We start from the raw sequence: 24,289 nt of genomic DNA, 5'->3' as shown, positions 1-24,289 counted from the left end.
ATGGGGATTGGTGTTGTTTTCGCCTTTTCTCTGATCAGAATACAGAGTGGGAAGAATTGTTTCCGGTGGCACCTCTAAAGACAAGAACTTCTTTTTATGCTTGATGGGCCCAATCTTTGCCAGTCACATGTAGGAATATTAAGAGTCAACTCTCCTCAGCCAGACAGCAAGGATATTCATGCTACATTCCGGCCGCTATTCTGTGGCAAGATCAGCAGATTCGAGGCTTTCAAAGAGCTTGGGGTAACTCAGCTGTTAGAAGTACCAGATAGACAACAGTTCTCTGCTGGTTGGCTGGCTGGACTGGTGGTTGGTTGACAGGAAGGGGATGGGATGGATAGATGGATGGACAGAACAACAGAAGGTTGGTTGACAGGAGTGGATAGGTGTGGCTGTGTGGATGGATGGAAGGATAGCTTACAATTGGCCAATTGAACCCTGAGACCCACGTTCCGATTCAAGCATCCTCACGAGCCCCTTTATCTTCTTTGTTCAGCTTAACCTCTAAGTGCAAAAGGTGTTGTATTGTATTTTCTTCAATAATTATACTATGTCTCCTAACAAGTCTAACCGATTGGACATGACGTGGAATCAGACAGTCGAGTATTATATAAGACAGAGACTGCTTGAGGAAAGAATAGAAACTTCAAGTCCTCAAGTTGAACATATTCTGAGTGTTGGACCATTTACGTCATGTGAGGCAAAAATGAAGCATATCCTATCAGGTCAACCAGAGTCCGCTCCCCTCCACCCCCACCCCCGCTTGCATAAAAGAAGGGATAGCAGAGCTCAATGGAGAGGAGCGAGGGGTTTTGACTCAGACCGATCTGAATTCCTATCACTTTCCAGCCCCATGACCAGGGGCCTATTTCTCTTCTACAAAATGAAGATCATATTACCCATGCCATGAGATCACTGTGTGCCAAGCTTCTGGCATGGTGCCCGTTAAACACAGTAAACATTCAAGACATGATACCCACCCCCCAACCCTCCCAAAGCATCACTACCAATTCCAACTCATGGAGACCCTATGGACCAGAGTAGACGTGCCCCAGGGGGTTTCCAAGACTGCAAATCTTCACTCTTTGTTTCACATGCTTTGGACATGTTCTCAGAAGGTTCTGGTCCCTGGGAAAGGACATCATGTCTAGCAAAGTACAGGTCAGTGAAAAAGAGGAAGAGCCTTATGGACGGACAAGGTCGCTACGATAATGAGGTCCCACATAGGACGGTGTGGGACCGGGCAGTGTTTCATTCCGTTACACTGAGCGTCGGCAAGGGTCAGAATTGACACTCTCGCACCCAACAACAGATGATCACTATCAGCGCACACACCTGACTGTATATCATTTTTCCGCAATTGCCCTCAAGCAGGAGCTTTTCACAGATACTTGTGTGTGATCCAAGTGGCACTGATGAGCAGCTTCAACCACATTTTCGTTCAAAGCCTTATACGAATGCCGCTGAACTTGAGCAATGGGCTTTGGCACCTGGATGAAGGCCACAGTAGATGGTCACAGCTGAGTGAGCTGAACTGCCCAACTGCCTACCACCACTGTCATGCCAGGTTCGACTTGGGCATGCTCAGAGTTTTGTTCCAGAAGGAGCCCAAGAACGTAGGGACGTGTAAGGAATGGTGTCTGTCTTCATGTCTTTGAAGGAGTGCCACCGAGCGAGAACAGGTGATTCCACAAGTTTCCAGAAGAAAGAAAGACACCAGGAGGTGGGAGGTAGGAGGTAGGAGAAGGAAGATTTGGGCTGAACTTGTGAGTGAAGTTCATTATCTTTACCCAAACAAACAAACAAACAAAACAAAACCCACTGCCATCCAACTGATTCTAACTCATCGTGATCCTCAGGGTTTCCAAGACTGCAGATCTTTAGGGGAGCATCATCCTTCTCTCACAGAGCAGACAGTGGGTTTGAACCACCGACATTGCCGTTAACAGGCCAGTGTCTAACCCACAGCACCACAGCACCTCTAGGCTATGTAGCAGGGACAGCCAATCGGCAGTAGTCATGCTTCCTTTTCTATCAAATATATGAAAGTGTCCCCACTCCCCCATCGTAAATGGACACTGTAAACATAGCTGCATGAGCAAACGTGCTATCTCTATTTTTACAACACTGACGAAAGACAATTAGCATACCATCAAACAAAAGAAACAGCTAAGAGTGGCTTGATCTTGGCTGGGGTAGTTGCTTATTGAAAACTCAGATTTGGGGGTTACCCCAGACCTCTTGGATCAGAGTCCTGGGTGGGTCCCTGGAGTGAGCCTGCCTTTTAAGCCTCCTCTTAGAGGCCCCTGGGCACTGCCAAGTTTAAGAACCGTTGGCCTAGAGGAGCCGACTCCCAGACTCTGCCCAGCTGGAGATTCTGTTGCTCCATGAACTTCCGGTGACCACGTCTGTGCCAAGAACGTTTCATTACAGAACTGCATTTGCTCCTGTTAGCACACCCATTTTACAGATACGGAAACAGAGGTGGGTACAGGGCCAGGGCCGGCTGGCATCTAAAGCCTGTCTCTGGGGCTCCTGAGCCCACTAGCTCACACTTTGCTCAGTATCTGTCTTGTGCCTCTTGACAAAGGACGGCTGGATCCCAGATCAACCACTACCTTCCTTTTTAGTTTGGGGCCAAACTGCACTTTAAAAGATGCTTGGTGGTTTTTTGTGTTTAAAAAAAAAAGTCAACGTCTCGAGGCTTTTTATGGCAGTGGGAAGTCTGGTTTATTGAGAGGGATTAAACCGGCCAGAGCAGGGCTGGCCACGGCCCTCTGGACAAATATAAACACCCTGCCTGCTGACCGCTGCACGTCTCCCCACAGCTCCTGCATTTAGTCTCGTCCTGACCCTGGACCTCAGTTGCAGTCCTTAGTAGTTATTGGGTCTCCCAGGGCCTGCGACCTGGAGGCAGCCAGCCCGAGGGTCAAGTCCCCACGCTGCCACGGGCTCACTATTAGCCTTGGCTTCCTCATCTTTGAAGCAGAGTGACACACATGGACCACGGGGCCATTGCGAATGTGGACATCAAACCGCAACAGCTCTCCCCCTGACACTGAAGAAGTGCTCAGGACATGGGTGCTGCAGCCGCCTCGGCTGTTGTTACTGCCACGAGGGAACCCTGCCTTCCGGATGGCTTCTTTCATATCCTTCCTGTACGAAACGCCCACTTGGTGATGATGATTTTTGCACAGTCCGAGGACATCACTGCCCGGGACCCCTTTGAGAAGAAGGGAAGAAGCCAGAGTAGCTGCGTCTGGTCTCACCTTCTCCCGACGTGTGTGCACGGAATGAACCTGGCATCCGCAGGGAAAGCCAACCAGGCTGCCTTCATTGCCGGTGGCCATTAGGTAACAAGCCATGCCTACATTTTCATTCACCTCCCTGGCCCTTGTGACAAAGCCTGGTTGGAAGAAACCTTACGTGGCTCCAAGGGAAGGTCTTCTAATATTGTTATCTGCTGGGACCTGCCCTGACTGGGTGTTGCAACGTGGGCTTCCGAGGGTGCCGACTGCTTCATTAGCGCCAGAGACAGAGGCAGACAACCGGGAACAACAAAGAAGTCACTCCAGAGGTGGCTGGCCCAGACTCCTCTTCAAACCAGAGGGGTCCTCTGTAGATCATCACAGATTCACGCTCTTGGGCATGAGCTGGAAGCTAGAAGAAACTGGGGACCCTGTCCCCAAATCCCATCACCTCCCCCAAATTCCACACGAGACTTGCGCTCTCTCTAGAGATGAGAAGTGTATGAGAAATCGAAACCAGCTTTCAATTTGCCATCGACATTGACTTTGAGATGTTTCCGCACTCAACGGGAAGAAGAGTCTTCTAGGGTAAACTTGAAATTCCTCAGGGGCTGGAAGGATGGAAGGGGCAGCCAGGCTGGTGGGGGGGGCAATAGGAGGTCCTGGGTAGCAGGACTAGCCGCGCTGGCAGCACCAGCATCAGGCAGCTTCGAGGCGGCCTCCCTGGGTGCCACCACGGGCGTCTGTTGTCTTCCTGGAGGACCCGGGTTCCTTCGGCTCTAAGAACGTAGCCATTCTTCTCCCTTTCCCCTGGTGCTGGTCCCCAGAGCTTCCGCCCTGGCTATTTGTGACTTGCCAGTATTTGAGCAACAATGTCACCTCCTGAGCAGGTGCCTAAAAATGCTCTACTTCTGCAGTGCCGGAATATGTAAAACCAATTAAGCCTCTGCTTTTATCCCTACGGAGAGAGCCGCTCTGCATGCTGATCCAATTTATAATGAGGGGGTATCTGTATTTAGGGAAGAAATGTCAACTGCATCAGGGTCTCTGAATCATTCTTCCCAGTGCCCGTTTCCGCATGTGACACATACCATGCCTGTGCTCGGCGCCCTACGTGGAACACAGGGTAATTCTTATTCCAGTGTAAGAGAGCGACAGGAGTCTTAAAATACCTTGCTGGTGCGGAGGTCTCGGGGAGGGCCATGTCGTCGGAGGGTTCTCGCTCAGGCCTGGAGAGAACGACTCTGGGGCTGAAAAGACAGGGACATTCTCTCTCTCTCTCTCTCTCTCTTTTTTAAATTTCAAGTCTTTGAATTATTATTATCCCTGTGCAAAAATAGGTACACTGAGTAATCCTCATCTCATTGCCTATAGAATGCCTTTTTTGTTTGTTTTTTTGGAACGGGTCATCCTCTTTTTGAGTCCCAAGACGAGGTGGAGGCAGCAGGTGGAGAGACAAAGAACCCATTCTGTGCGTTGAGCCCAGGGTCCCCTTCCCAGGCAGTTGTGATTTGCAGGAGAGCTTCGAGGTAGGAAAGAAAATCCTCCTCTTAGATTCAGCAGCTCTCGCTAATCAACCGCGGCTCCGGGGTCACTGCTCCACTAGCTGTGCTGATATTTGCGGGTCTGTTGGGGAGCCTGGGGCCCAGGAGACCTGAGGCAGGGTTAGTCTTCCACAAAGAGAGAAGTCTGATCCGGCATTCGGGGCACAAGAGCTTGTAAATCAAACTGTTAGCTTAATAGCTTGGGCCATTATTCTAAGGCAGTGGGGCTGAAACCCAAAGCCAAATGAAAATACAGTCAATTTGTTCATACTTTAGTGACTGAATGACTATGTAATGTCAGTGGAGATCAGGCCTGCACGGGCGCAGCAAGGGCTGCTGGGGCCGAGGAAGGGTGGACTGGGCTGGAAACCACCGGCCACTTGGGCAAACAGCCTCTCGGTTAAAGGGACTTTTGTGGTGGTGGTGGTGGTGATGGTTCGGTGCTATTAACTGAGTCTGACTCCTGGCCACCCTGTGTACAGCAGAACCAGACACTGCCCGGCCTGGTCCTGCGCCATCCTCACATTTGTCCTTAGGTTTGTACCCATTGTTGCAGCCAGCGTGTCGATCCATCTTCTCAATGGCCTTCATCTTTCTTTGCTGGCTGTCTACTTTACCAAGCATGATGTCCTTCTCCAGGGACTGGTCGATTCCGACATGTCCAAAGGATGTGAGGCGAGACATCGTTCCCTCTACGAGCCCTCGGGCAGTACTTCTCCCAAGGCAGATGGGTTTGTGCTTGCTCGGGTCCACCATCGATGTTCAGGAAGATCACATGATGCGTGGCATTGTGAAAATGCTGCACAGGTCCTCTTCCGCATGTTGACAAGGAAGGATGTTGATTTAAGGACGGAGGTGGGCTGACCCAAGCCGTGGTGTTTTCAATGGCCGCATCCACGTGTGAGAGCTGGACATTGACTAAGAAAGGGGGGAGAAGAATTGATGCCTTTGTGTTAGGGTGCTGGAGACTGTGGAAAGGACCATGGCTGCCCGAAGAACAGATAGCTCTGCCTTGTCCATAAAGAGCCACACTTGGGAAGCGAGCAGGCTTCACTACGGGGGTACAGGACTGGCCTGAGAGCATTAGGCTTGATGAAACCCAATGCAAAAACCTGGGCGTGCCCAGCAGCATGCTAACGTTCAGTGAGACAACAGGAAGGACTGGATGAATGGGTGGCTTGAGCATGGGGGAAAGGCCCCCAGAAAGGGAACTCTCAGCCCTCCAAGAGGTTTAAATTAAGGGGTGGGGGGGAGTCTCTATGGGCTCTGTTGAAGTTACATGTACTCAGGATAAAAATTCAAATAATTCTGAAAAAAGCATCCGAGAAAGCAAAACTCAGTTCACCTCTGTCCCCAGAGGTCCTCACCGTCACCATTGGGAAGGCCCCCCCTTCCGGGTGTTTGTCACATGCACACGTGAGTACACATGGATATGTGGGGTGGGCTCTTAGCCCAGGGAGGTCACACCACATAGGCAACCAGTGTTTCCCACCCAGCATTATACAATGAAGTAGCAGCGAGTACAGGTCAAAGCCATTACTGTCAGCGCGGTGTGAGTCTCCCAGCATGTGCAGAAGCCGTGGTTGGGTTGCAGGCATCCTTTCCCTGTGTGACGGGTGTTATGTATTGGCGCTGTCTTCAGCTGCCAAGCGGACCCGTCTTGGGCAGATGTCACTAGCAGTCCTTCTTTATGGCTGGTCATAGTGTGTGTGGTTCAGACTGAGTGCTCTGGGCAAGCATGGACAACAGGCTTGAAATAGGACCGTGCTGTTGTGCTGGGCCGGTGTGTGGGGGTGGGCTGTGGTGGGGTTAGAGTCTGGTGGCAAAGAGTCCCGAGAAGGCTTCTGCAGAAGGCCTGGGAACAGGGTAGGTGTTGTCAATGGAACTGGGTTCCCCAGAAAGCCAGTGGAAGTCCTAACCCTGGGCACCAATGTGGCCTGGCTTGGAAACAGGGTTCAAGAAGAGTGGGGGGTGGGTCGTCCAAATCCAATCTGAGTGGTTTCCTTAGAAAAGAGAAAATGCCACAGGAGATGCAGGCACAAACTCAAAACCACCTGGGGTGGCCAGAAACTGGGGGAGACAAGTCCAGATCCTCCCCCAGAACCTGAGGTCAGACTCCTAGCCTACCGTGGGCTCCAGGAGAGGGGGGGTGGGCGGGGAAGATCCAGGACTGAGCCACACTTCATTCTGCTGCTCACAGGCTCACTAGGAGTTGACACAGCACGAGGACCACAGTGCCATAAGACAACCCATTTCTGTTCTGATAAGCCACGTACTTTGGGGTACTCTGTTCCACGAGCCTGAGGACACGAACACCGAGGGCCAGACGGGGCCGTGGTCAGTGTTTCATGTGGCCGGGCCACGCCCACACCACAAACTTGAGTTGTGTGACCAGCTAAGCTTGGTCTTTCAAGTCCACTTCCCATCTGGGAGCACTGCATATGTGGAGTGGCGTGTCTCCAAACGCTCCCTGCACACCCACCCCAGGTGCACAGCCGCCAGCAACAGAGCAGCAGCAATCCACGTTACACCGACCTCCAGGACAGGGGCCTGCCAGCACACAGGAACACAATGACGAGGCTTGTGAGCGAATGTTCACCTTGACCTGGCAGCTGGGCAGCAGGGAACAGACACTCTGCTCACCCTCTTATACACATCGTCTCATCAGATCCTTTCTGCACCCTGCAGGGAATGGGCATCCACCCATTTCACAGAAAACTGGGCCTCCGATCTCACCACTGGGCTCAGAGGGAGTGGCAGAGTTCCCGTGTGACACAGGTCAGGCTGGTCCTGGAATCAGCGGAGGACCAGCCAGACGGGCTTTTCCTCTCCATCCCCTGAGCTCCATCATGCCTCAGAGAAGGCCTTGGAGATGTCCACGCTGGCTGCTCAGAGGCCGCCAGCCCGAAGCCAAGTGCCATCTCTCTTCAGTGGCTGGGAGACCTGAGTGCTCGGCCGTCCCCAAATGGGGCACAGAAAAGGGCGGGCGCCATCGCCCCTCCCGGACAGACACCCCCACCGACAGGCACGTCCGTGAGCGGTAAGTCAGAATGATGGAGGTCTGGCTGGAAGAGAAACGACAGCCACGCCCTCTTTTTCAGATGAGGAAACTAAGGCGCGGGGAGGATGGGGCTAGGCCTCTCGGCTGGCAGGGGGCACTTGCCAGCAGTCAGCCGAGCCTCCCTCCCTTCCTCCCACCCTCCCTCTATCTCAGGCTCTGGCCTCTCCTGGGCTGCTTGCAAGCCCTGTGGACCAGAAAGAGAGTGTGTCCCTCTGTCCCCGGCCTCAGTCTGTCCGGGAGGGACCCTGCAGAGGGACCCTGGAGGTCCTGGGCAGCGGGGTGGGCTCCCCCCCTGGCGGCTGGCGGCCCCGGTGCAGGAAGCCAGCTTGCTTGCACGCGCGCGCGGACCCAGCCGGAGTGGCGGCCTCTCGCCCTGCCTGCTGCTTTTCCGTGTGAAAGGTGTTTAATTATTTCTGACAGAGTTCAGCGTCGACATCTGTTCGTGAGCGGGGAGAGTCCATTTAGGTGATCCATCACCCTGACAGGTTCAACTATTTTGGAAGCGCCTTTTCCCTACATAGTGGGGTGAGGGGGTTGATGAGAAGGAGGGGCGGGGGGATGTGTAGGGACACAGACAAAGACCCTCCTGGGGCTTTGATCAGGATCCCCCCTCCCCAGCCTCACCCGAGAAGGAGCGACCCTTTCCCTGCCAGATCCAGGCTGGGCCCAGGCTGTGGGTGCTGGAGCCTGGCGGATGAGCCAGGGGCCTTTCAGTAGTTCTGTGAACAGACGTGTAAATCCTTCCTGCAGTCCGGGCTGCCCTGGGAATTCCTTCCTCCCAAACATCTCTGATCATCTCCTGGGTGCTCAGCCCTGGGGGAAACAGGAAATGGGATGCAGACTTGCACACCAGAGTGATGAATTTCAGGGCGGGGAAAATGTCACCAAGGGGAAGGGGGCCCTGGGGTGATAAAGTGGGGGGGGGGGCTGTTGTAGGGAGCTGAGTGGTCAGAGAAGGAGTCCTTATGAGGCATCACAGACCAGCCTTGAGGCTGGACAGCCCACATTGAACCTGGGGTTCCCCTCCTGGCCAAGCATGTTCCTGGACCGCTCTGGGCCTTCGTTCCCACGTCGGTAGAATGGGAACGTCACACCCGCCAGGGAATGCATGTCCAGCACGTGGCCCCTGTGGTTAAGTGCTGTCAGATCAGTTCCATCGCAGGACAACCCTGTGTAGGGCAGAAGGTCCGGCGCCATCCTCAGGGCTGTTCTGTTGCAGCCCGGTGCTGAGCCCCGGTGTCGACCCATCGTGTCCAGCGTCTTCTTCGTTTTCTCGGTCCTGCTACTTTACTGAATCTGATCTTTTCCCAGAGGCTGGTCTCTCTGGCTATTGTGTCCCAAGGACCTGAGACCAAGTCTCCCCATGCTCGCTGCTCAGAAGCATTCCGGCTGTACTCTTCCTCAAGACCAGGCATCCTCAAACTACGGCCCGCGGGCCACAGGCGGCCCGCCGGGTGTTTTTGCCCCATTTGTTTTTTCACTTCAAAATAAGATAGGTGCAGTGTGCATAGGAATTTGTTCATAGTTTTTTTTTAAATTATAGTCCAGCCCTCCAATGGGTCTGAGGGACAGTGAACTGGCCTCCTGTTTAAAAAGTCTGAGGACCCCTGCTCACGACGATGTGCTTCCCAGACGGTACATTTGCACTGGGGCAGACAGCTTCCTCTTTCTCCTGAGGCGCGCCTGGTGGGTATTGAACTACCATCCTTGCCGTCCAACATTTGACCCATGGCACCCTCAGGGCTCCGTGGCACACAGTCAAACCAACAAGCGCTCCAAACTCACCACCATCAAGCTGCTTCTGACGCATGGCAACCCTACAGGACAGGGTAGAACGGCCCCTGTGGGTTCCCGAGGCTGCAACCCTTTACGGGAACAAACCTTCTCTCTCCTTAAGAGTGGCTGGTGGGTTTGGAGCCCAGGCCTTGCAGCGCAAAGTGTAGCCCACTATACCACCGGGGCTCTGGCTCACAGCAAGGACTCCACAGACCCATCGGTGTTCTTTTCCCGATAGGCAGTGCTCTGGGGACCTGAGGACCTCGGCTGAACCATACAGGAGGATGCCCAGGGGCGATCCTGTGTTAGGAGGCTCACATACGCCCTCACGCCCCTTCTACCTCCACGCATCCTGAGAAGTGGGGGGTGAGCATCCTCAGAACAGATGAAGAGCACTCGTGCACACAGGGGCTTGCACTTGTACCCACGTTCTCATATTCCACGACTCAGTGAGCAGCACCCACAAGCTTGGGCCCTGACGTCACACAAAGTCACAGCCCAGACCCAGCCCTTGGCTCGGCAAGGCAGTCACACGCCACTCCGATGTTCAGCAGCCACCCAAGGGGAATGATCATGCTTGTTCCGCCTGGCCCCAAATAACAGGTGATCACTGCTTCCTTATTATTGCTTAGAGCAGCCACCTGAGGACAGGGAGCGGCCCACGGGAAGCGAGTCAAACTCTCTTTTGAAAGTAGAAGCTCATTAATTTGTGTGTGCATGTGAGTGCATACAATGGCCCAGGCCCCCGAGAAGCCACACAGGTGTGTGAAACACGGGGCCTGCAACATGGAAGTATCAGTGCCCACCCCAGGAGTGCAGGGACAGAAGGCCCCTGTCTTGCTCTGTTGGGGGATGCTCTGTCTGCATCCTCCTCTGACCTTTGGCTTGAAAGCTGTGGGGTTGGTTGTAAAGGGAGCAGAAAGCGAAAGATGAGGCTTTCTACTCCCATAAAGAGTTACGGTCTCAGAAACCCACAGGGGCAGCCCTCCTCCATCCTATAGCGTCGCCAGGAGCCAGAACAGACCCGATGGCAGTGCGTCTTTGTTGTGTTTCCTTTCCTTTCGTCCTGTGTGGGGTCCAGAGTTGATGCCACCAAGCATCGCACCAGGTGGGGATTTCTGTGGTCCGTGACCACGGGTCCTGGTCCTTCCTCGAGCAGTATCCCTGGATGCAGTCGCCCCATGGACATCCAGGGGAAAGAGAGAGAAAGGAGCAAAGGGACCAGCACAGGCCGGGAGGAGGCCGCGGAAGGAAACGGCAGAGCGTGAGGAAGGGAGGCGACTCGAGGCAGCAGGGAGCAGCCCACTGAGAAAAGCCAGAAGTGAGAGCGCCAGAGAAACTGACGGGGAGGGTCCACTTGGAGAGGCGTCACCAGCAGGGACTCCACTTCCGGAGCAATGTTCAGTCATGTTCTTCCCTGGACTCACCACAAGTGCTCGGAGGTCTCGGCCATGCAGGCTGATAGGCAGCGAGGCAAATGGTCCCCGACACATGCTGACGGAGCCACCTGGGCAGGACACGAGAGGCCTATCAGGGCGGGTGGGGTGGGGTGGGCAAAGCAGTTTCTCCCTCGAGCGTGGCAGCTTGTTCCAGAGCATTAGTCTCAGGAAAGCACTGTCCCCTTCATTGTCTAAATTGCAGTTTAGCGCAACACCGCACTGCGCCCACACTGGCTAGGAGCGCTGTTTGGGCAACTGTCTGTTTGGGGGTCGGGCATGTCCCTTGTGGCCACACAGAAGGGCTCAGCCCCCTCCCATCTGGGAGCCACTGTCCCCACTTTTCCCATTTCCCTTCCTCTGCACAACGTCCACCCTAGCAGGTCTGACGCCGCTTTTCCCGTTTGTTTTTTTTTTAACCTGGGTTAAAACCTGCTAAAGATGAACCCCTGCTTGGCCGAGTGAACCTGGCACAATTCTCCGGTCGATCAGAGAGTTTGGGTCCAACGCTGGGTGCTGTCATTGACCTGACAGGCCCGTTTCCTAACTGTACAGGTGGATAATAACAGTAGCTCATGGAGTATTAGTAAATAGCTCAAGGTTAGGTAGGTGAATCACTTGGAAATATTCAGTCAATATTAGTGATTATTTTGCTCTGATTATTGTTGTTGCCTGTGGCAGTCACCTAATCTGGTGTCAATTGAAGGATGAAGAGTGTAGGGGTGGAGTCTAGGCTGTCAATCTGGAGATAGCCAATGAGACCTCTGTGTGGGTCTGGCCTTCTCCTGAGGATTCTGGGAAATCTGGAGCTTCCTCCTTGGAAGCGGAAGACACCTCTCTCTCTGCTACTCCCTGGGAGACATTGCAGAAGACAAGCCACATGGACGCAACCAGACCTCGGAAGCTGGAGAGGCCACAGAGAGACCCCTGCCAGCATTGAGGTGTTTCCAATGACACTGGATCCAAAGACTTTCTACCCACTGGCCTGTGATCGTCCTGCATTCGGCGTCATTGCATGTGTTTCATGAGTCTGAAGAGGACTTTATGGATTGATATCAGGAATATGGGCTAGTAACATCGGACTTATGGACTTGATCTGGACTGGGCTGGGATGTTTTCTTAATGTACAACTACCCTGTTTATAGACCTCTTTCTTATACACATATGTGTGTCCATGCATTTGTTTCCCGAGTCTACCCAGACTAACACATTGCCATTGGTTAAAACCCAAATAAACAAACCCTTTGCCGTTTAGTTGATTCCAAGTCCATGAGTGGCACAAAAGATTACACACCCAACTACTAGCCAAAAGGTTAGAGGTTCGAACTCACAGAAGGGCCTGACAAGCTGCCTTCAAAAGGTCACCGCCTTGAATACCCTAAGGATCATGTCAGGTCAAAATGTAGGCATGGTTCGAAGCTCACGGAACCCCACCGTGGAGCTGGCAGGAAGAGAGCAGGCTGACTTCCTGCCCTGGCTGCAGGACCGGGCGCATGGAGGTGGGGTCTGACCTTCTGGAAGTGAGGCATATGCCAGAGAGTGTCCAGCTTCACTGGTGGCTTGTACTTTCTCAGCTGACAGCTCCGCGTCTCATACAGCTTCCCGAGGATCACCTGCAGGCCAGAGAAAGAGGGTTTGCCTGGTTTTCGGGGGAGAGCACACGCCGGAAGGGATGGATGCAGGGCGGAGAGCTGGGTGTTTTGATGCAGCAGACCGGAGGGCCACTCTGTCTCCTGCCCTGGCCCTGGCCACTGCTCCTGTTTCTGGTGACCCTCGCATACACAGATGACTGCTCCTTTGAGAGCAGGGACAGCGTCTTAGTCATCCTTGTCATTTCCCCTGCACCTAGCACATTGTCTAGTGGGTCCAAAGGACTCCTGTGACGAAATGCATGAGTTGGTGGATTGCCAGCGTCCCTCAGGAGCAGGAGGACTTCTTTGGGGGAGGGGAGTTAGGGGTGCAGCTCAGAGCCCAGGGCAGGTGTCTGTCTGTGGGATGGGATTTCAGAGGCATATGGAGGACATCCTACCCCTTCCTATTAACTGCATGCCCTGTGCCCGCTAACAGATGCCCAAACCCAACAGCCGTTGACTAGCTCCTCCTAGCAACCCCATGGGGCAAAGCAGAAATGCGCCAAAGGGTTTCCTAAGCTGTCAATCTCTTTTTCCCAAACTATTTTTTTACTAAGGCATAATCCAGACATCCTCCCATTCAATGGTTGGGTCATAGCAAACAGTTTTGTACAACCACCAGCACAATCAGTTTCTGAAACTGTAATTAATATATATATATACATATGTATATATATAGTTTTATTAGGAGCTCATACAACTCTTATCACAATCCATACATACATCAATTGTGTAAAGCACATTTGTACATTCATTGCCCTCATCATTCTCAAAACATTTGCTCTCCACCTAAGCCCCCGGCATCAGCTCCTCATTTTTCCCCCTCCCTCCCCACTCCCCGCTCCCTCATCAACTCTTGATAATTCATAAATTATTATTTTGTCATATCTTACCCTGGCCGACGTCTCCCTTCACCCACTTTTCTGTTGTCTGTCCTCCAGGGAGGAGGTTCTATGTAGATCCTTGTGATCGGTTCCCCCTTTCCCACCCACCCTCCCTCTACCCTCCCAGTATCGCCACTCACACCACTGGTCCTGAAGGGATCATCCGCCCTGGATTCCCTGTGTTTCCAGTTCCTATCTGTGAAGCTGTAAATCTTTACGGGAGCAAATGCCTCCTCTTCCCCCCACAGAGTGGCTGGTGGCTTTGAACTACTGACCTTTGGATTAGCAGCCCAATGCTTACTTAACCTACTGCACCACCACAGATACCAGCAGGTCCAGAACAGAGTCCTGCAGTCCATGTGGTCCAGGGTCTCCTGTCTCCGAATTGGTTGAGACTAAATCCGGATGTTGTGCAATGCCCCTTTATCCCTTCCCCTACCCTCCATCCTCCTCCCACCCGCCCTTTGAGGTTCAGCCTTGTTTATACTTAGAGCCTTGGAATGAAACATTGGTGCTGAGACCCGATGCAGACAAGGGCACTGTTTTGTCGGGCAAGTGGAGAGGGCACTGAGACCCCAGCCACACAAGGAGGACACGCAGCTGTGAGAGGACGTGTGGGAAGGGACCAAGGACAGGGAGGAGAGGGCTGCCTTCCTCTTACAGGGCTTGCTGATTGCCCCGATAATAATAATACGGCACCATAGCCATCCAGTCAAGGCTGACTCATAGCGACCGGTTTCAGAGACTATAGCTGTTGACAGGAGTAGAAAGTCTAGTCTTTTTCACAAGGAGCTGCTGGTGGTTTCAAACTGCCAACTATCTGGATCGCAGCTCAGTGAGTGCCCACTGCACCACCAGGGCTCCTACAATAGCGAGTAGTTCCTGAATTGTACGCCCTCAGGCCCTGGGCCAGTATCTTGTGATTAGGTGCCATCCAGTTGGCTCCGACTCATAACGGCCCTATGGACTATGGAAGGAGACATTGCCCAGTCTGTGCCACCCTGGCAATGGTTATGCTTGAGCCCACTGCTGCTGCCACTGTGCCAACCCATCTCCTTGAGGGGCTTCTTCTTTTTCACAGACCCCGACTTTACCCAGGAGCCCTGCGGCATAGTGGGTTACTGGTATACTGAGTGGGTCATTAGCAAGTTGTCTGTATCTGACAGAGGGTCCCTTTACTCATGACTCAAGGGAGTCAATCTTTTAACAGCTTGGGGAATTTGTTTATTTGTGTTTGCAAACCACTGTGATTGTCAGTGTGATGGGCCTCAATTGCCAGCAATCGCATTCGCTGCTTTTCCACCTCTGTGTTCTTGAATAACCTTCGGCTTCCCTTCCAAACGGATGCTTCTTCTCGGCTTCCTGCTGCTGCTCCCTCTAGCACTGGTTTCGCTGCATTTGAGAGCCATGATGCACGTCATGGTGATATTTTTGAAAAAAATTAAGCAGAACGTTAACACAACGCTCAAGAGATGCTCAAGACACAAGACTGGATGCTGCTGCCTATGCATTGGAGTATACACTGTTAAGTGGTAAACCTCATAGCTGGAATGTATGGTATACAGGATACATAAACCAGTAACATAACCAATTATCATGACATATGAGGGGTACCCCCCTAAAAACAGATTTTTTTAAAAGCTAGGTATTTAAATTTTTTTAACAAAACAACCTTATCACCTTCAAGGTACTCTCCATTACACATAATACATTTGTCAAATCTGCGATTCCATTCTTGGAAACATTTTTCAAACTTATCTCTTTGGATAGCTGACAGCACCTCCCTCGTTTTTTCTTCTTCGCCTCTTCTTTGTCATCAAATTGCTGTCCTTTCATGTCTCTCTTCATGCGTGGAAACAAAAAGAAGTCACATGGAGTGAGACCAGGTGAGGAGGGGACATGGGGCAAAAGAGGCATGCTGAGTTTTGCCCAAAACTGGTGCACTGAGATGGCTGCATGAGCAGGTGCATTGTCATGGTGGCAAAACCAGTCCCCGTCTGCCCCAAATCAGGCCTTTTTTGGTCACACACTGTTATACAATCTTTTCAGGCCCTCTAAACAGAAAGCTTGATTAGCAGTCTGACCTGGTAGTATGAGTGCCCAATGCACTGTCCCCCTCACATCAGAAAAACAAATGAGCATGCTCTTGATTTCTGATTTCGCTTGAGGAGCTTTTTTGGGTGAGGTGGCGATGGTGTCTTTCACTGCCTTGACTGATGTTTTCTTTAAGCATCATGTCTCGTCACCAGTAATGACCTTGGTGTGTGTGTGTGGGGGGGGGTGGGGAGTCTGGGTCACTTTGTAGCTGTTCTTTCAAAGCACGGCGTGTCTCCAGTCAACGCTCTTTTTGCTGGTCAGTCAGAATCCGAGGCACACATTTCACAGCGACTCTTCTCATTGACATTGCACTTGTTTTGGTTGTTTGACATTTCACTTTGTGACACAAGAAAACCACTCATACACTTGAGTTTTTCCCAGAGCGCTGTCCTTGTCAGCTCGGTTCAGCATCACAACAGTTTCTGCAGCAGTTTTCCCGAGCAGGAAACAAAATTTCATAGCCACACACTGTTCTCTTAAATCGACCATCACAAAAGACGAGGTTTGAGCAAAACTGATTTTACAAGAAAATGCACTGTGTCCAGAGAGAACCTTTCCAGGCGATGCCACTGGGTGCACTAACTCAGAGAGAGTTGCTGGATGCTTGCCAAGCGGGAAACGTGTCCGCTGCAAAAGCTCCGCCCAGCAGAGCTTTTTCCTGTTTGCTTGTTTGTTTGTTTGTTTTTTGGGGAGGGGGGGCCCAAAATATGTATTTCAAGACATATGTACTTCTGGGGTCTTAGGATCATAGTCTAGGGAGACACTGGAATCAATGGGCATAATAGCCCACAATGTTCTATAGTCTACCTCGGGGCCTAACAAGCTTGGGAGAGGCCCTCTAAAGAGCGGCTATTGGTCTCTCCCTATCTGGACCAAGAAGAGGGAAGAAAATCAAAGAAGTGTGGAAGTAATTAGTCCAAAGGCTGGGTGGGCCACGTGAACTCTAGCCGTCATAACACCGAGACCCGAAGAACTAGATAGTGCCCAGCTGCCACTGCTGGCTGCTCGGAAAGAGATCACAGTAGATGCCCTGGGTGTAGTGAGAAAAAAAATGTGGCACAGAGATCAGAATCATAAAACAGTCCCAGGCTTACTTCCCTGATAGAGACTGGTGGAACTGTCCATCATACTGTGACCTTCAACCATGGAGCTGAACCCAGCCTTGTGACTGCTCCCCTTTCAGGCCTACCAGTGGAGCAGTCACACCAGAGAGGCTTGCAGCCCTGTGAGATCCCCAGGGCAGCGTGGGTCCAGAGGTAAGGCTTGGGACGCAGAATGGGGATGGGCCCGTGGATGGAAATGGGGCATGTGGGAGGACATGGGAAGAGTGCTACTTACTACCTCACAGGGCTTGCCATCCATGTCACCAAACAAAATGCGCATCAGTTGTTGAGTGGAAAACCAATTTCCTCTATAGAAACATCCACCCGAGTCTTTCTCTCACACACAAGCTATATAAAAGAGCCTCAAAAAGTTTGTAGTTTGTGGGGAAATTCCATTCTCTTTTCCTTACAAATTTCCATGAACTTTTTGAAGCTTCCTTGCATACAGGTTATAAGATAGACTGTACCTTATGCCTGGCAACACAACAACTTTGTACACAGAGATGTAAGACACACGTATTGTATGCAGGAAATGATTGCAATCACCATATTTCATTTTCCAGGAGGATTTCTGAACTATGTTACAATCTTAGTGGACCCTGGACATACATGTGGTTGGCCATTACTGAACAGACACTATTGGGCACATGACCATAGTTTTAAAATGCCAGGTAGTGATAAGCGTGGAACAAAGCTAAACTAAAGGCAGGTAAGAGGTCAGGGGGACAGAACCAGAGATCAGAGAAGGTGACATTTGAGGAGAGAGAGTGAATGATGGATGTGGTAGTTACATAATCTCCCGTCAACTTGAGGGCATTAAGAGAGAAGGGGTGGATTTGGCCTGTCAATCAGGCCACAGCTTGTTGACCTCATGTGGAGGCACAACAGAGATAAATAGCTCAATGGAGGCCAGACCCACTCCCTCTCTGTGACACGTTCCTGTTGACAAGCCACATGGAGCCACGCTGATGGCAGGCAGAGCCCTGGAGAGGCTTCCACCATCATTGGACCCACAAGACTTTCTGCCCACCGGCCTGTGATCTTCCTGTATTCGGCATCATTGCATGTGCTACGTGAGTCTAAAGAGGAATACTAGTCCCAGTATGGACTGGTATAAGGGATATTGACTAATAGCAGACTTACGGACTTGCTCTGACTGGGCTGGGATGATTTCTCAATCTATAATTGCTCTTTGATATAAAGCTCTCTCTTACACGATATGAGTGTCTCTGGGCTTGTTTCTCTAATCAACCTGGTCTAACACAGTGGAGGAGGGGTCAGTGTGATTTTAGGAAGAGAGTATTCCTGGGAGAGCAACAAGCTCAAAGGCCATGGGGTCGAAGTATTCTGTGTGTTTGAGGCACAGGGAGGCCAGTGTGGCATGTGTAGAAGAGGGGATCACAGATGCTGAAGGTGCTAGACTAAGGTGAGCCTTGGAGTGCCCAGTAAGGACTGTTCTGGAATTATCTGGGTGCCTTTGGAAGGCAGAGTGGGGCCATGACCTCATTTAGGATCTGATTTAGGTTCTGAAATGCTCACACGACTGTGCGTGACATCAGGGGTTACCAGGGTGGCCCAGGTCAAGAAGGCAAGCAGCACTGCCACAAACTGTCCCAACAGGAGGTGACTGTGCTTGGATTCGAGGGAAGACATCGTGGCAGTGGGACATGGGACATGGTCCAGTCCTGAATTTGCTGAGTCCTGGAAACTGGGACACAGAACTGGAAAAAAACGAAGTTGCTGAGTTGGGAAAGATGGCAGCAGGGCTAAGTTCAGGAGGTGGGAATTGGAAGTTTGGCTCTGGATTTGTTACCAGCTCATTGGATACCAGCTGGAGAAGCCACACAGCAGTTAGGGGAGCGTTGGAGACACTAACCTGGGAGCCCTAGCATTGAGCTGTGCTCACAGGGAACAGCCGCTGGGGAGTGAGTGTGGGTTCCCAGAGCATAGTGGGGGTGCAGAAGCAGCCACGTAGGCCCCAAGGATCCCACCAATAAGCCCAGCATCCCACTCCTTATAAGAGTGGCTAACAGTTCCAGGGAGTTTACTCAGCACCAGGCACTGGATATACGTTCTGTGATGTAGCAGCTGCGGGCAAGCCCATTTCGACGGATGGTGAACTGTGCTTCTGAGGGTTTTCCACGGCTGCTATTTCAGACACAGATCACCAGGCTTTTTCCCCAGGAGTCTCTAGGTCAGTGGTTCTCAACCTTCCTAACACCGCGACCCTTTCATACAGTTCCTCATGTGGTGGTGACCCCTCCCCCAACCATAAAATTATTTTCGTTGCTACTTCATCGCTGTCATTTTGCTACTGTTATGAATCAGGCGACCTGTATGAAACACAGGTTGAGGACCGCTGCTCTAGGTGGATTTGAACCTCCAGCCTTTAGGTTAGTTTCAGAGCAGTCAACCGTTTGCACCGTCCAGGAACCCTGGAACGCACCCCTTGCATACCACCCCTATTTCAGGGATGGGAAAACAAACAAACAAGGCTCAGGGGGGTTAGAGGACTGTCCTAAAGGTCCTGTGGTAGCTATACCATTTCAAGTCAACTTGATAAATAAGAATGAAGGGGTGGCATCTAGCCTGTCAATCAGGTCCCAGCCTGCTGCCTCCTTATGGGCACAGCCTTCTGATGCCTCTCTTCCTCCCTGGGGGTGGGACACATGCACTTTCTCTTTGTTTCACCTTCCTGTTGACAAGCAAAATGGAGCCATGCTGATGGCAGCCAGAGCCCTGGAGATGCTTCCGCCACCACCGGCCTACAGAGCTTTCCACCCACCGGCCTGTGATCTTCCTGCATTCGGCATCATTGCTTGTGCTGTGTGCACCTGAACAGGAATTCATGGGTTAATATCAGACTTATGGGATAATATTGAACCTGTGGACTTGATCTGGACTGGGCTGGGCTGTTTTATTGATATAAAGCTCTCTCGTACACACATGGGAGAGTCCCTGGATTTGTTTCTTTAGTCAACCTGGCCTAACACAGGCCCCAGCTTTAAGCGGTGGAATGAGCCTTAGACCCTGGCCCTCTGATACCCATGCATGCACCCCTCCCTTCTTCCTGCTTGTCTCGCACTGTCTCTCATGAACCTTAGTGTGGCAGCACCTTGGGGGCAAGGGCTACAAGTTGAGTTGGGTCTTTGGGGCCTGGAGCCGGGCTCGATAAACGTCTGCAAGAAACACGCTGGGGGGCCTGCTGCTTGTCTTGTGTCTAGGTGGGCTTTCTGTGTGTGGGTTCCTTGAGTGCTGAGGCTCCTTAAGTGCAGAGAACCCTCCTGAGGCCCTGGCAGTCCCTGGTCATCCCCACAGCCCCTACATTTTCAAAGCAGCCCTGATGACTGGGGTATGTATTAGAACGATAACCACCAGGCTGGCCGTTCAACCCCACCCACAATGAGGCTGTCTACTCCGGTGAGGACTGACCGCCGCAGAGACCTTCTGCAGGCTTGCCCGGAGGCAGAACCGCTGCCACTGCAGTGGGATTGGTGGGTGGTGTGGTTTTGCACCAACTGTAATAACCATATGCTCTTATCTGCTCTCTTACATGGAACCCCCGATTGTGTACGTGTCAGGGCCCACTCAACCCAGGTCTGCCAGCGGAGCCAGTCAGGTGACATTTGCTCTTTCCGCCACTACTTGTTCTCTGAGGGTCAGGACCGAGAGAGCCAGATAAACTTCTGGGGCCTCCCTCCCCCGCCCCCAGTAAACAAGCCTCGTGAAAGCAGGCCCGCAGAGGCTACAGTCCACCCTGAGCCCCACGGAGCCCCTTTCAGGGATTCACGTTACTCATCCATCCACCTTGTTGAGTGTGTGGGAGGGTCCGTCTTTCCTCTCTGCTTTCTAAAATGGAGTGTGGGCATTTTCGTCTTTGAGTGAGGTCCCTGGCTACTGTGGGGAGCCTGGCGAGTCCGCGGGGATGCCCAGCGATCTCTGTACATCAGGAGGACACACTGTGGGTCCCGCGCCATCCTCACAATCGCTCTCAGGCTTGAGCCACGGTGGCAGCCATGGCGCCAATCCACGTGGTGAACGTTTTCTGCCTCTTTCCCGGTGCCCCTCTTCTTTACCGAGCACGAAGCCCTTTTCCAGGTGCTGGTCTCTCCGGATAGCATGTCCAAGTGGGAAAGGAAAAGGGGAGTGGGGGGTGGGGACTTAAATAGCAGAGAGGCTGCCTAGTGAGGGATCCAAAAAGATGGATCTACTTGGACACGCGTGGACTTGCCATGGATTGGAAGGGATTCGATGGCAACCATTGTATTCTATAGATTGTACGATTGGACTTAGGAATGGGACAGAGGTGGGCAGGTCACAAGAGCAGGGTACTGATGCCTGGCACATGGGTTGTCTTAACTTTGAGTAGGACCACTGCTCGCTAAATGGTAGCATTGGGGTAGAAATGCCTTTGGGAGCATGGCCCTCCTAAGCCCCGGCATCTTAAGGAAGAGGGAGGCTTCCCCTGGGTGGGCCACACGGCTGGGGCGAGCCCCCATCTGCCTCGGGTGTTTGGGATGGAGGTGCTCGCATCAGCTGCCCCTGGGGCACTTGGTTACAAGAGAGACGCTCTCAACAGGATCATTTCCTAGCATCAGAAACCCTGTTTCCGGAGGCTGGGATTTCGTGACCCTCTCCCGTTGTCATGAAATAGCTGCTAATTAAAAAACACGGCTGCCATATCGAGCTATAAAACAGTTTGTAATGGCAACGCTCCCTCTGGAACTGGTCATTACCGTCGCAAACTGACTCTTGCTAGAGCCATTAACGAATAAACTAGTCAGGGGCTGCCTGTAAAATGTTATTACGGCGCTCTGCTCTTTAATGAGCCGGTCTCCGGACTCCACTGACTGCTGAGGTGGCCGTGGGTTAGAGATGTTGAAGACAGCCAGACAGGCCTCTGGGCCCAGCCATGGGCCTGGGGAGCCCTCAGCCCCTCCCTCCCACAGCACCTCCTCTGGTCCACCGGGAAGACCCAGGAGACCAGGAAGCCTGGCAAGCCTCTTCCGATACAGCGGGCGCTGTCCAATTCTGGACTTGCTGAGGTCTCCCACAGTCAGCAGGATGGAGAACTGGCCTTCAGAAGATCCTGGACTTGAGATTGGACACACCTGGGTCTAGGCGTGGCTCCGATGCTTCTGGCAAGTCACCGAATGACTCTGAGTCTCAGTTTCCCCAAATAAAGACAAAGCAAAGTGCAGTGGTGTCACCGCAGGCTCATGGAGTTTCTGGAAGGACTAGATGGGGCGGTGTGCTCACCCGGGTGCTTGGCACAGAGCATGCATGGCTTGCGGCTGGGGCTGGGGGCTGGGGGCTGCAGGGGTTGTAACGCTGGAGACACCGAAGCCACGCCCATCGTACCATCTATACAGCACTCAGTGAACACCGAGCAAGTCTTCGTTTGACAATGACCAACTTGGAGCTCCTGGAAAGGAGTCTAACCGGAGCTCTCAGAAAGTCTGAGTTTCTGAACCTTTTAGTATTTTCAAATGTGCATAGCAATGCAAACGAGCCGCTAATGATGTTTTTCCCAGCTGAAAAAAAAATCTTGCCGGGCTGACTTCCTGCCAGTCACTAATGATATGCGTCTTATTAGTCGTCGGCATCGTTGGTCTAATGGAGACGAGACAGGTGCGAAGTGGGCCAGAATTCAGCTCAGATTTCATGCATGGTCCCACCTGTGCAAGCCTCCACGTCCACGCTTGGAAAATAGAGGTGTTCATCCTTCCGTCACCGCCTTTCAAGAGGCCTCGCTAACGCACAGAGCTCCAGCCTGGCCCCAACGCTAGCAGTTCCAGCAGCTAACGGAAAAGCTGGTGGTTCGAAACCACCCAGAGGTGCCTCAGAAGAAAGGACTGGTGATCTATCAGAACAACCAATTGTTGACAACCCCGTGAGCCCAGCAGCCACAAGGAGGGAAAGATCTAAAAGCCCATCCACCGAGAAGTGGATTTGTCAGATGTGACACACGCAGCAGAATGCCACTCAGCCAGCAGGAGAAATGAAGTCTGGCGCCATGGATGGGCTTAACGATGGCATGCTGGGCGACCTCAGCCCATCACGAAAGGCGACTATGGCATGACCTCACATACAGAAAGAGCCAAGAAAAGACAAATGTCTAGTTTCTGAGATGGTTACCATGGGAGGGAGAGTTAAAGGGGGTAATCGATGATGGAAATATATTGATTAAGGGCAGGGTTGATTAATGTAATCGCTGCCAAAAAGTTTACATCTGTAAAAAGTTGAATTGATGAAAGTTGGGTGATAGATATAGGCATATTTGGAACCCCCAACCCCAAAGGCTGCTGAGGTTAATTATGAACAGCCAAAAACCTCATGGGATTTTGTTCTGGGTTTTGAAGTTTACAGTCATGATTTCACGGGACATTCCAGTTACTTGGCTTACTAACATGTTTAGCGCCTCTGTTCTACCTCCTAGTTCATGACACAGTGCCTGGGATCTTAAAAGTTTGCAAGTGACCATCCAGAGCACAATACATGGTTTCTGTTGGCCTGGAGTCTCAGAGGAAGAAGGAGAATCAGTAATGAGAGGAGGGTATGAACTATACGGGTAAGTGCCTCCATGAACAACTGCTCCTCTGTCATGAGACCAGAAGAAATGAAGGGTGCCCGGCTACCATCACCGAACATTTTGATCAAGGATTCCAAAGGAGGACACTGATCAGAGGGGCAAAAATGTGGAACAGAATTCCAAATGACTCCAGATTTACTAGAGCCATGGAGGCTGGATGAACCTGTGAAACTCTTGCCCTGAGATAATCTTTAAACCTTAAACCAAGACATGTCCTGAAGTCTTTCTTAAAGTCAAGGCACAATTTAGCTTAACTAGTGAGAAACATCTGCCTTGAGCACGATGCTGGTTTAAGAGCAATGTTGGATCAAATTGACAACAACACATGGAAGGAACAGATAGAAACCTTAGTGGGCAGCGACTTCACCTTAGTAAGGGAGGAACAATTCCAAAAAGGAGAGGCAGGATGCTGCACGACTGGCAGACCATCACCAATGTCACTTGTTGGGCAGGTAGAAACAAACGGAGAAAAGACAGAAGTTGTCAGGGTTTCCTCTATCTTGGCTCTGCACTCAACGCTCATGGAAGTAGCAGTCGAGAGATCAATGATGAATTGCACTGGGTAAATCTGCTGCACAAGACTCTTTTTAAATTGTTTTATTGGGGGCTCATACAACTCTTATCACAATCCATACACATATCAATTGTGTAAAGCACATTTGTACATTCATTGCCCTCATCACTCTCAAAACATTTGCTCTCCACCTAAGCCCCTGGCATCAGCTCCTCATTTTTCCCCTCCTTCCCCCGCTCCCCCCTCCCTCATGAACCCTTGATAATTTGTAATTTTTATTTTGTCATATCTTGCACTGTCCCATGTCTCCCTTCACCCACTTTTCTGTTGTCCGTCCCCCAGGGAGGAGGTTATATGTAGATCCCTGTAATTGGTTCCCCATTTCTACCCCACCCTCCCTCCA

At 51.8% G+C, this 24,289-nt stretch overlaps 1 protein-coding gene across 1 annotated transcript in view; it reads right to left on the bottom strand.

The window, feature by feature from the left end:
- Positions 1-24,289, bottom strand: part of CFAP77 (cilia and flagella associated protein 77) — an 88,077-nt gene that overhangs the window by 22,179 nt on the left and 41,609 nt on the right. The window contains exon 5 of the mRNA XM_004713321.2: positions 12,577-12,678. Within this exon, the coding sequence (XP_004713378.1) occupies positions 12,577-12,678 (102 nt within the window). The remainder of the gene's footprint in view (positions 1-12,576; positions 12,679-24,289) is intronic.

This window comes from Echinops telfairi, unplaced genomic scaffold (genome assembly GCF_000313985.2).
Source record: "Echinops telfairi isolate 266 unplaced genomic scaffold, ASM31398v2 ScPeMD7_22;HRSCAF=79, whole genome shotgun sequence".
In the NCBI taxonomy this organism is placed as follows: Eukaryota; Metazoa; Chordata; class Mammalia; order Afrosoricida; family Tenrecidae; genus Echinops; species Echinops telfairi.
The sequence above is the reverse complement of the archived record's forward strand: the minus strand, read 5'-3'. Positions and strand labels throughout refer to the sequence as shown.